Below are 13,338 nucleotides of genomic sequence, written 5' to 3'. Positions count from 1 at the left end.
CAGATGGGGTGATAATCAGGGCTTCATTGCAATAACAGTGCAGACGGGCTAAGAATCAGGGCATCATTGTCATAACAGTGCAGATGGGGTGAGAATCATTGCTTTATTGCCATAAAAGTGCATATGGGGTAAGAATCAGGGTGCCATTGCCATAACAGTGCAGATGGGGTGAGAATCTTGGCGTCATTGCCATAACAGTGCAGATGGGGTGAGAATCAGGGCGTCATTGCCATAAGAGTGAGGATTGGGCGAGAATCAGGGCATCATTGCCATAACAGTGCAGATGGGGTGAGAATCAGAGGATCATTGCCATAACAGTGCAGATGGGGTTAGAATCAGGGCGTAATTGCAATAACAGTGCAGATGTGGACGAGAATCAGGGCGTCATTGGAATAACAGTGCAGATAGTGTGAGAATCAGGGCGTCATTGCCATAACAGTGCAGATGGGGTGAGAATCAGGGCGTCATTGCCATAACAGTGCAGGTGAGATGAGAATCAGGGCATCATTGACATAACATTGAAGTCGGGGCGAGAATCAGGTCGCCATTGCCATAACAGTACAGATGGGGTGAGAATCAGGGCGTCATTGCCATAACAGTGCAGATTGGGTGAGAATCAGGGCGTAATTGCAATAACAGTGCAGATGTGGGCGAGAATCAGGGCATCATTGTCATAACAGTGCAGATGGGGTGAGAATCAGAGGATCATTGCCATAACAGTGCAGATGGGGTTAGAATCAGGGCGTAATTGCAATAACAGTGCAGATGTGGACGAGAATCAGGGCGTCATTGCCATAACAGTGCAGATGGGGTAAGAATCAGGGCGTCATTGCCATAACAGTGCAGAGGAGATGAGAATCAGGGCGTCATTGCCATAACAGTGCAGATGGGGTAAGAATCCGGGCGTCATTGCCATAACAGTGCAGAGGAGATGAGAATCAGGGCGTCATTGCCATAACAGCGCAGATGAAATGAGAATCAGGGCGCCATTGCCATAACAGTGCAGATGGGATGAGAATGAGGGCGTCATTGCCATAACAGTGCAGATGAGATGAGAATCAGGGCGTCATTGCCATAACAGTGCAGATGAAATGAGAATCAGAGCATTATTGCCATAACAGTGCAGATGAAGTGAGAATCAGGGCGTCATTGCCATAACAGTGCTGATGAAGTGAGAATAAGGGCGTCATTGCCATAACACTGCTGATGAAGTGAGAATCAGGGCGTCATTGCCAAAACAGTGCAGACTGGGTGAGAATCAGGGCGCCATTGCCATAACAGTGCAGATGGGATGAGAATGAGGGTGTCATTGCCATAACAGTGCAGATGAGATGAGAATCAGGGCGTCATTGCCATAACAGTGCAGATGAAATGAGAATCAGAGCGTTATTGCCATACCATTGCAGGTGGGGTGAGAATCAGGGCGTCATTACCATAACTATGCAGACTGGGTGAGAATCAGAGCGTCATTGCCATAACAGTGCAGATGGGGTGAGAATCAGGGCGTAATTGCCATAACAGTACAGCTGGGATGGGAATCAGGTCGTCATTGCCATAACAGTGCAGATGAGATGAGAATCAGGGCGTCAATGCCATAACAGTGCAGAGGAGATGAGAATCAGGGCGTCATTGCCATAACAGTGCAGATGAGATGAGAATCAGGGCATCATTGCCATAACAGTGCAGATGAGATGAGAATCAGGGCGTCATTGCCATAACAGTGCAGATGAGATGAGAATCAGGGTATCATTGCCATAATAGTGGAAATGAGATGAGAATCCGGGCGTCATTGCCATAACAGTGCAGATGAGATGAGAATCAGGGTATCATTGCCATAACAGTGCAGATGAGATGAGAATCAGGGCGTCATTGCCATAACAGTGCAGATGAGATGAGAATCAGGGCATCATTGCCATAACAGTGAAAATGAGATGAGAATCCGGGCGTCATTGCCATAACAGTGCAGATGGGGTGATAATCAGGGCATCACTGATATAACAGTGCAGATGAAATGAGAATCAGGGCGTCATTGCCATAACAGTGCAGATGAGATGAGAATCAGGGCATCATTGCCATAACAGTGCAGATGAGATGAGAATCAGGGCGTCATTGCCATAACAGTGCAGATGAGATGAGAATCAGGGTATCATTGCCATAATAGTGGAAATGAGATGAGAATCCGGGCGTCATTGCCATAACAGTGCAGATGAGATGAGAATCAGGGTATCATTGCCATAACAGTGCAGATGAGATGAGAATCAGGGCGTCATTGCCATAACAGTGCAGATGAGATGAGAATCAGGGCATCATTGCCATAACAGTGAAAATGAGATGAGAATCCGGGCGTCATTGCCATAACAGTGCAGATGGGGTGATAATCAGGGCATCACTGATATAACAGTGCAGATGAGATGAGAATCAGAGCGTCATTGCCATAACAGTGGAAATGAGATGAGAATCCGGGCCTCATTGCCATAACACTGCAGATTGGGTGAGAATCAGGGCATCATTGCCATAACAGTGCAGATGGGGTGATAATCAGGGCGTCATTGCCATAACAGTGCAGATGAGATGAGAATCAGGGCGTCATTGCCATAACAGTGCAGATGGGGTGGGAATCAGGGCGTCATTGCCATAACAGTGCAGATGAGATGAGAATATGGGGGTCATTGCCATAACAGTGCAGATGGGTTGGGAATCAGGGCGTCATTGCCATAACAGTGCAGATGGGGTGATAATCAGGGCGTCATTGCCATAACAGTGCAGATGAGATGAGAATATGGGGGTCATTGCTATAACAGTGCAGATGGGGTGAGATTCAGGGGGTCATTGCCATAACAGTGCAGATGGGGTGGGAATCAGGGCGTCATTGCCATAACAGTGCAGATAAGATGAGCATCTGGGCATCATTGCCATAACAGTGCAGATCGGGTGAGAATCAGGGCGTCATTGCCATAACAGTGCAGATAAGATGAGCATCTGGGCGTCATTGCCATAACAGTGCAGATCGGGTGAGAACCAGGGCGTCATTGCCATAAAAGTGCAGATGGGGTGAAAATCAGGGCATCATTTCCATAACAGTGCAGATGGGGTGAGAATCAGGGCCTCATTTCCATAACAGTGCAGAGGGGATGAGAATCAGGGCATCATTTCCATAACAGTGCAGATGAGGTGAGAATCAGGGCGTCATTTCCAGAACAGTGCAAATGGGGTGAGAATATGGGCGTCATTGCCATAACTGTGCAGATCGGGTGGGAATCAGGGCGTCATTGTCATAACAGTGCAGATAAGATGAGCATCTGGGCGTCATTGCCATAACTGTGCAGATCGGGTGAGAATCAGGGCGTCATTGAAATAACAGTGCTGATGAAGTGAGAATCAGGGCATCATTTCCATAACAGTGCAGATGGGGTGAGAATCAGGGCGTCATTGCCATAACAGTGCAGATGGTGTGAGAATCAGGGCGTCATTGCCATAACAGTGCAGATGGGGTGAGAATCAGGGCGTCATTACCATAACAGTGCAGATGGGGTGAGAATCAGGGCGTTATTGCCATAACAGTGCTGATGAGATGAGAATCAGGGCGTCATTGCCATAACTGTGCAGATTGGGTGAGAATCAGGGCGTCATTGCCATAACAGTGGAAATGGGGTGAGAATATGGGCGTCATTGCCATAACAGTGCAGATGGGGTGAGAATCAGGGCGTCATTGCCATAACAGTGCAGATGAGATGAGCATCTGGGCGTCATTGCCATAACAGTGCAGATCGGGTGAGAATCAGGGCGTCATTGCCATAAAAGTGCAGATGGGGTGAGAATCAGGGCATCATTTCCATAACAGTGCAGATGGGGTGAGAATCAGGGCGACATTGCCATGACAGTACAAATGGGATGAGAATCAGGGCGTCATTGCCATAACAGTGCAGATGGGGTGAGAATCAGGGCACCATTTCCATAACAGTGCAAATGGGGTGAGAATCAGGGCGTCATTGCCATGACAGTGCAAATGGGGTGAGAATCAGGGCGTCATTGCCATAACAGTGCAGATGAGATGAGCATTTGGGCGTCATTGCCATAACAGTGCAGATCGGGTGAGAATCAGGGCGTCATTGCCATAACAGTGCAAATGGGGTGAGAATCAGGGCGTCATTGCCATAACAGTGCAAATGGGGTGAGAATCAGGGCGTCATTGCCATAACAGTGCAGATGAGATGAGCATCTGGGCGCCATTGCCAAAACAGTGCAGATCGGGTGAGAATCAGGGCGTCAATGCCATAAAAGTGCAGATGGGGTGAGAATCAGGGCGTCATTGCCATAACAGTGCAGATGGGGTGAGAATCAGGGCGTCATTTCCATAACAGTGCAGACTGGGTGAGAATCAGGGCGTCATTTCCATAACATTGCAGATGGGGTGAGAATCAGGGCGTCATTTCCATAACAGTGCAGATGGTGTGAGAATCAGGGCGTCATTTCCATAACAGTGCAGATGGGGTGAGAATCAGGGCGTCATTTCCATAACAGTGCAAATGGGGTGAGAATATGGGCGTCATTGCCATAACAGTGCAAATGGGGTGAGAATCAGGGCGTCATTGCCATAACAGTGCAGATGAGATGAGCATCTGGGCGTCATTGCCAAAACAGTGCAGATCGGGTGAGAATCAGGGCGTCATTGCCATAAAAGTGCAGATGGGGTGAGAATCAGGGCGTCATTGCCATAACAGTGCAGATGGGGTGAGAATCAGGGGGTCATTTCCATAACAGTGCAGACGGGGTTAGGATCAGGGCGTCATTTCCATAACAGTGCAGATGGGGTGTGCATCAGGGTGTGGCGCACAGGATGCATGATGAATTCATGGTATTTCTGTTTCTGTTTTCTTGCTTAACGACTCTGCTGACATCATTTATGGGTATAAGTATAGGTGACAATTCAAAGTAGTACCCGAAGGCTTACCAAAGCAATATGCTGCCCTACCATATATCGTGGTGAGACGATATATTTCTCTATCCCCACACATCCTCGTCTCGATGGTATGTTGGTTTACACAAGGGGTAAAACCCCTAAGACACACCTGAGACGTGTCCCCAGTTTTAGCTGGAAACACAGAGAATAAGAGTTGGTCAATATATTTTAGAACTAACTGAAATTTAACTGCATGAGATGTCAGTAAAATAGCCATCATTCTCAATGAAACTAAAACACTCAGTTATGACTTTCTGTACTGTAGTAAATATATTATACTAAAAATATTGATGCAATGCAGAACGACATGTAATGGAGTCCTGATAAAGTAACTACAGTGAAGACAGATAACACAAAACACCACACAGTAAAACATATCATCACACATCAACAGACACCAAGAATAAACTTTGCCATACGTCAACATACATCATATACATCACACACATTAATACGCATCACGCAAATCAACACATATCAGCACACATATCACACGTCAGCACACACACCACACATCAACACGCATCACGCATATCAACACACATCAACACACATCAACACGTCAACACACACATCACACATCAACACGCATCACGCATATCAACACACATCAGCACACATATCACACGTCAACACGCATATCAACACACATCAACACACATATCACACGTCAACACACACACCACACATCAACAGGCATAACGCATATCAACACACATCAACACACATATCTCACGTCAACACACACACCACACATCAACACGCATCAAAACGTATCACGCATATCAACACACATCAACACACATATCTCACGTCAACACACACACCACACATCAACACGCATCACGCATATCAACACACATCAACACACATATCACACGTCAACACACACACCACACATCAACATGTATCACGCATATCAACACACATCAACACACATCACACGTCAACACACACACCACGCATCGACATGCATCACGCATATCAACACACATCAACACACATATCACACGTCAACACGCATCACGGATATTAACACACATCAACGCACATATCACACGTCAACACGCATATCAACACACATCAACACACATATCACACGTCAACACACACACCACACATCAACAGGCATAACGCATATCAACACACATCAACACACATATCTCACGTCAACACCCACACCACACATCAACACGCATCAAAACGCATCACGCATATCAACACACATCAACACACATATCACACGTCAACACACACACCACGCATCAACATGCATCACGCATATCAACACACATCAACACACATTGTTCTGGAGAACTATAGCCAGGAACATGAAATGTTCGCTGGGAATACCACTGGGAGTTAACTAGGAGCATTCGTGCGAACGCTGAGTGCTTCGCGGATTTTGTAGTTCGTGTAAATCGTGCGGCACGTGAAATTGCCTATGTATAGCAAAGCTTTGTGAAAATAAAGTCAGTTCGAAAAACACTGCGTAACAAATGGTAGCAGAGCGTGGTTTCGGATAGTTTAGAGCAGTGTTATCTGGGTATAGGGTGCAGTGTGCACGTTAGTAGAATAGTTGCATGTTATGTCGTGTGTTGACATTTAGTTAGGGTTATAGTGGAGTTTGAGTCACAGTTTATAGAACAAACAGGTTTTGAACTTATTTGTTGACTGTTTCTTTAAATCTCGTGCACCAAGTCATGTCGCAAACAGGGTCTAAAAAGTCAGCTCATGACTTTCCTGACTATGTGGCAGAAATAGCAGAACTTAGACGCAAGAAGGCTATAGTCAAATCAGCATTCACTAAAGCAACGAATAGACTTGAAAGACTAATTGATGAAGAGAATCGTTCCACTCGGACAGAAATCCGAGACGCGATTGACAAAGTTAATGATTGTCAGCTGAAGGCTATCGAGATAGTTATAGCATTGTCTGAAACATTTCACACAATAGGTGATCAAGATAGCATGACGAAAGTTACTGGCGAGGTAACACAGATAGAGGAGATAGGGAATGAAATACAAGAACGAGCTCAAGAATATTTGCGAAACAGGGCAGATACGAGATCGTTCAGCAGCGTTAGAACAGGATTATCCAGATTATTTACGGCTGAAAAAGAAAAGCATGTTACTGTTGTTACTGCTTCTCACGTAGAGCAAGCGGAACCACAGTGGGGTTTAGATCAGAGGTCACAAACAAATGTCATTGGGTTAGGTCGGCGGCAGCAGACCAATGCAGATGAATTTAGTCATATGAATAGGCCAGAACCCATCACACAGAAGAATGTTAGACATACAATTTCCCCAGAAACTGTTGGAAATTCGAGAAGTTACAATTTGGGAAATGATATGTGGAAACAGTTGCGACGTGTTTCCATTCCTACTTTCTCGGGTGATGCCAAATCATATGAGGGTTGGAAAGCGGCTTTCATGGCTTGTGTTCATAAGGCTCCAGCTACACCTGAGTACAAGCTTTTACAGTTGCGTCAGTACTTAGCTGGGGATGCAATGAAAGTCATACAAGATTTAGGTCATAGTGCGGCTGCATATGACGTAGCACTAGATAGATTAGAGAGGAAGTATGGTGGCAAGAGACGCCAAATTACATTACAGTTGGAGGAAGTGTGTAACTTTAGGCCATTTCGTCCTGGCAATGTCAAGGATATTGAGCGGTATGCTGACATGTTAGACACTGTCGTGGTGAATCTTAGAGATACTGACAGACTAGAAGAGTTGGGCAATGGAGCATTATATAATCAGTTACTGAAGAAAATGACAGAATCTATGTTAACTGACTATCAAAGATGGGTCTTTGATCGAGAGCGTCAAGAATCGGTAGACACATTGCGTGAGTGGGTGTTGAAAGAAACTGAGTTTAATGTTGTAGCATCAGAAACTTTGCATGGCATTTCCCAAAAGGGAACGACTACAGTTAGAGGTCAGAGCAAATCAGGTTCATACTTTGGCGATCGACAGACTGACACGAACGCTCAGTGTGTGCTCTGTAAAAGGGGTCATCATATTTGGAACTGTAAACAGTTCAAGACAATGACTGTTCCCACAAGATGGGAAACTGCTAAACAATTGAACCTTTGCTTCAGGTGTTTGGGCACTAACCATCGAGGTAATAGTTGCAGACGCAGAATCACCTGTGGAATAGATAACTGTACCGCAACTCATAGTAGATTTCTTCACTCAACAAAGAGAACTTGTGACAATGTTTCTAAAGCTGAAACTCCTGAAAGTGAAAAGCAACATGGAAGTCATGGTCCATCTGTAGTTACAATGTCTTCCACTAAATCTAGCAAGTCAACGCTAGTATCATTGAGAACAGTGCCAGTAGTTCTAAAGAATGGAAAGAACAGAATTGTTGTTAATGCACTATTGGATGATGCCAGCACACAGACTTATATTAATCAAGATGTTGCCTCAGAATTAGGGTTATGGGGTCCTACAGAGAAAGTTTCAGTTAATGTCCTCAATGGACAACATGAAACATTGGAAACGATGTCAGTTCAAGTTGGACTAGAGAGTTTGGATGGTTCAGTCAATACAACAATATCTGCCTTAACAACTACCCGGGTCACGGGACAGATGCAGGTTGTTGATTGGCAGAAGTTTGCAGGAAGATGGAAACACCTTGACAGCATTGAGTTTCCAAAAGTCAAATCTCCTCATATAATAGATCTTCTTATTGGAATGGATTATCTTGAACTGCATAGATCCTATCAGGATATCCCAGGTCAGGAAGGTGAACCAACAGCACGGTTAACTCCATTGGGTTAGACCTGTGTTGGTAGGATACCAGGATTAAGTGATTGTCAGAATTCGGGCACATTCTTCACTGACAGTAGGGAAGTTGAATTAAGTTCAATATTGCAGAAATTCTGGGAAGTTGATGAAGTTCCCCCTTTGACATCTATCCTTTCCAAGGATGATGAATATGTGATTGAGTCTGTAAAAGATACAATCAGATACCAGAATGGTCGGTATCAAATTGGCATTCCATGGAAGGAAAATGCAAGTCCTTTACCAGACAATTGGGAAATAGCTTACAAACGTCTCTGTTGCACAGAGAAGAAATTATCAAAAGACAAACAGGTTGCTGATACTTATGATGGTATCATATCTCGGTATCTTGAAAAAGGTTACATTGAAAAGGTGTCCATTGATGAAACAGATGTACCCTGTGGATGGTACTTACCTCATTTCCCTGTAGTGCGTCCAGATAGGGAAACTACCAAGGTTCGCATTGTCTTTGATGCATCAGCAAAATGTGAAGGTGTATCATTGAATGACAGTATCCATCAAGGTCCAAAGTTACAAGGTGACCTATTTCAGATATTGCTCAGGTTTAGAAGGTACTCGGTAGCCATAGTATGTGACATTGCAGAAATGTATCTTCAGATAGAAATGTTGCCAAAGGACAGGTCATTCTTTCGATTTCTTTGGAGGTCAAACAATCAGAATGACATGACACAGGTTTACCAATTCTCAAGAGTAGTCTTCGGTGTTAATGCCTCTCCGTTTTTGGCACAGTACATATCACAAGAACATGCTAGAAGGTTTCAAGATACTCTACCCAAAGCTGCTGAGACTGTATTAAAGTCGACCTATATGGATGACAACATAGACTCTCTTCCAAATGAGATCGAAGCCATAGAGCTGTTTGAGCAGCTTACAGAGTTGTGGGGAAAGGCAGGCATGTGTGCACGAAAGTGGTTAAGCAATTCACCTGAAGTCTTACAGAAAATTCCCATAGAAAATAGGGCTACTGAGGTTGATCTTGGTAGGGATGAGTTGCCAACTACAAAAACACTTGGTCTGACGTGGGTGGCAAAAGATGACGAGTTTAGCTTCCGAAGTACTAGTGCACAAAACAGTTGGATACTTACAAAGAGGGGTTTTCTTAGAGAAATGGCTAGGGTATTCGATCCGTTAGGATTCCTTGCTCCTTTCATCATCAAAGCTAAAATCATCATGCAGGAAGTCTGGCTCAAGGGTTTAGATTGGGATGAAGAGCTTGATAATGATTTGAAACAGAAAGCATTGCTTTGGCTCAATCAAATGAAAGAGTTGGAGACTGTTAGATTCCCGAGATGCTTGCAACTCAACTTCAAAATTGAGAACAGGAAATTACATGTTTTCGTTGATGCATCTGAAAATGCATATGGGGCAGTAGTCTACAACGTGACTACCTATCAAAATGGGATGGTGTCTAGTCGCTTGGTGGCATCAAAATGTAGAGTAGCACCTCTGAAATCAGTCAGCATTCCTCGAATGGAGTTAATGGCAGCAGTATTAGGAGTAAAGTTGATCTTGACTGTAGTCAAAGCTCTTGAAATACCAATGACTAGTGTGATTCTTTGGTCAGATAGTCAAAATGTGCTATATTGGATAAAAAACCATAGCCGCACGTTCAAAACATTCGTAGCTAATCGGATAGCTTTTATCCAAGAAAATACTGTTCCTAGTCAGTGGAACTACGTTCCTTCTGTTCAGAATCCAGCAGATATCCTGTCTAGGGGTACAACAGTTGCTAATTTGAACAAAGCATGGAATTCTGGACCTGACTTTCTAGAAAAAGATGTGACAGAATGGCCTTTACAGATGGTGAACAACCAAACATTAGATGATTCTGAAGCCAGGAAACCTGTTATGTCGACAAAGCAGTTCTTTGCAATGGCAACACCTGACCGGTGTTGGAGATTAGATCCGAGAAGACACTCAGATTGGCAAAAACTACTTAGGGTTACAGCATGGGTTTATAGATTTGTGAACAACAGTCGTTCTGACTTAGGTTTGAGAATCGCTGGGGGGCTAAGCCACGAAGAGCTTAGTGATGCAGAGATGTATCATTTAGGTAGTGCACAAAAGGAGGGATTCACCAAGGAGATATCGGCACTTGAATGTGGGAAACAATTGCCATCAAATAGTAAACTCACTGGACTTGATCCCATACTTGATGAAGATGGGTTGATTAGATGTGGAGGTAGACTGCAGTATGCAAATTTTCTCCCATTTGATGCACGGTTCCCGATAGTATTGCCCAGAAGAAATTGGGTAACAAAGCTAATCGTGAAGAAATATCATGAGGATGGAAAACACATCCTTGGTACAAATCAGATCCTTGCTCTACTATCTTCACGTTTCTGGATCGTTTCTGCTCGTGAAGAGATCCGTGAATATGAAAAGGAATGTTCTTGGTGTCGCAGACTTAAGGCAAAGCCTGGTGTGCAAATCATGGCTCCACTACCAAAGGTTAGACTGAAATACTCATTGAGAGCATTTGATCAAACTGGTGTTGATTTTGCAGGACCTTTCATCACAATACAAGGTAGGGGAAAGCAGCGAGTTAAACGCTACCTTTGTCTCTTTACTTGCCTGGCAACTAGAGCGGTGCACTTGGAAATGGCATACGGTCTTGATAGCGACTCGTTCATGAATGCCTTTTACAGAATGGTCAACCGTCGAGGCTTGCCAAGTGTAGTGGTTTCAGATAATGGGACTAATTTCACAGGAGCCGTTAAAGAGCTGAAACAACTTAGAGACAAACTTGATGAGGATTACATTAAAACCTCCTTGGCCAATCGTGGAGTTACTTGGAAGTTTAACCCACCATATTCACCACATTTTGGGGGTGCTTTTGAAGCAATGATAAAGTCTTCCAAACGAGCTATATATGCAATCCTTGGCAATGGCGACATCACTGACGAAGAACTTGTGACTGCCTTTACCGGAGCTGAATCACTGATCAATTCAAGGCCTTTAACTTACCAAAGTACACATCCACATGATGACGTTCCACTAACTCCTAATCACTTTCTTCATGGTCAGATGGGTGGAATATTTGCTCCTGAGTCGGTTGATAAGACAGGGTTCAATCCGAAAAAACGTTGGCGAAGAGTGCAAGAACTTGTACGCCACTTTTGGAAACGGTGGATGTCTGAATGGCTTCCTTCTCTACAAGCAAGGAAGAAATGGTTTATACCAAACCGTGATCTTGAAGTAGATGACGTCGTTCTGGTTGTCTCCCCTCAGTCACCTAGAGGCAGTTGGATCACCGGACGAATCATAAAGACACATCCTGGAAGAGATGGACACGTTCGAGTCGTTGACATACAGACAAGTAAGGGTGTTGTCACAAGACCAGTGACAAAAGTGTGTCCACTGGAATGGAATGTTTCAGGAACTGCAGCTGGAGAAGGCTTCAAGAACGGAACGGAACAGCAGAAGGATTCGAGGAACGGATAGAAGAATTCGTGAATGGAGGATTCAAAGAACAGCAGAAGGATTCGAGGAATGGATAGAAGAATTCGTGAATGGAGGATTGACAGAAGAGGTCATGTATAGAAGATGTTATTCAAGGATGAACATTCAAGGAAGTATTTCGAGTGACTGAAACATTAATATTTTTCATTTTGTAAAACAGGATGTGTTCTTTTTAACAATGAACATTATACTTACCAGTGAATTGACATACTTTCAAGTGGAATATTTCTTATTTACAGAGATGTGGACGTTGAAATGACTGCTTTGTTTTTCAGGACATGTGTGGACTTTTTTATGAACAATCTAGTCTCATATTATTTCATGTATGTACATATACTATGTTGTGATGGATAGCTACTATTAGAAATGATAGACTGGGATCTATCATTTGTAGGGGGGAATGTTCTGGAGAACTATAGCCAGGAACATGAAATGTTCGCTGGGAATACCACTGGGAGTTAACTAGGAGCATTCGTGCGAACGCTGAGTGCTTCGCGGATTTTGTAGTTCGTGTAAATCGTGCGGCACGTGAAATTGCCTATGTATAGCAAAGCTTTGTGAAAATAAAGTCAGTTCGAAAAACACTGCGTAACACACATATCACACGTCAACACGCATCACGGATATTAACACACATCAACGCACATATCACACGTGGCACTCGTGAAGAGCAACCTCCTCGTGGTGAGTGCTGGGTAGCGCTAATAGCTCTTCCCCCGTGTGGAACCGGGGTAGAATATTTCCACAGCACCCCATTGCTGGTCGTAAGAGGCGACCAAAGTGGGCAGCCCGTTTGCCGTGGGTTGCGTCCCTGTGTCGGCGGAGGACGGGAGTCTGGTAGTTGAGGGCACTGGTTCCTGGAACTGTGTTCCTTTGCCCAACACACTACTTCGACCCTTACTTCGCCTAGACGGGTGGTAAGATGGGCCCGGTCTTATCAATCGGCTGGTCATGCCAGGCCCTGTGCGTAATATTGTATATGCACACGTGTGTTGTATTTTAATGTATATTTTGGCCTTGGCCGTCCATAACTTGTGTGTATTCTCAATTTTGGATTGAATAATTTGCCTAGAGTCTTACGCCAGAAGGCGGTGGCTCATGGGC

The 13,338-nt window shown here is 44.3% G+C and overlaps 1 protein-coding gene across 2 annotated transcripts in view; it reads right to left on the bottom strand.

The window, feature by feature from the left end:
- Window positions 1–13,338, bottom strand: part of LOC124122359 (von Willebrand factor A domain-containing protein 2-like) — a 48,247-nt gene that overhangs the window by 14,172 nt on the left and 20,737 nt on the right. The window contains exon 4 of one of the 2 annotated variants that reach the window (XM_046485393.2): window positions 4,952–5,092. In XM_046485393.2, the coding sequence (XP_046341349.1) occupies window positions 4,952–5,092 (141 nt within the window). The remainder of the gene's footprint in view (window positions 1–4,951; window positions 5,093–13,338) is intronic. The other variant, XM_046485395.2, reaches the window with a different exon arrangement.

The sequence above is a fragment of the Haliotis rufescens genome, unplaced genomic scaffold (assembly GCF_023055435.1).
Source record: "Haliotis rufescens isolate VD_foot unplaced genomic scaffold, xgHalRufe1.0.p SCAF_14, whole genome shotgun sequence".
Taxonomy (NCBI): domain Eukaryota; kingdom Metazoa; phylum Mollusca; class Gastropoda; order Lepetellida; family Haliotidae; genus Haliotis; species Haliotis rufescens.
Note: the sequence above shows the minus strand (reverse complement) of the source record. Positions and strands in the feature narration are given on the sequence as shown.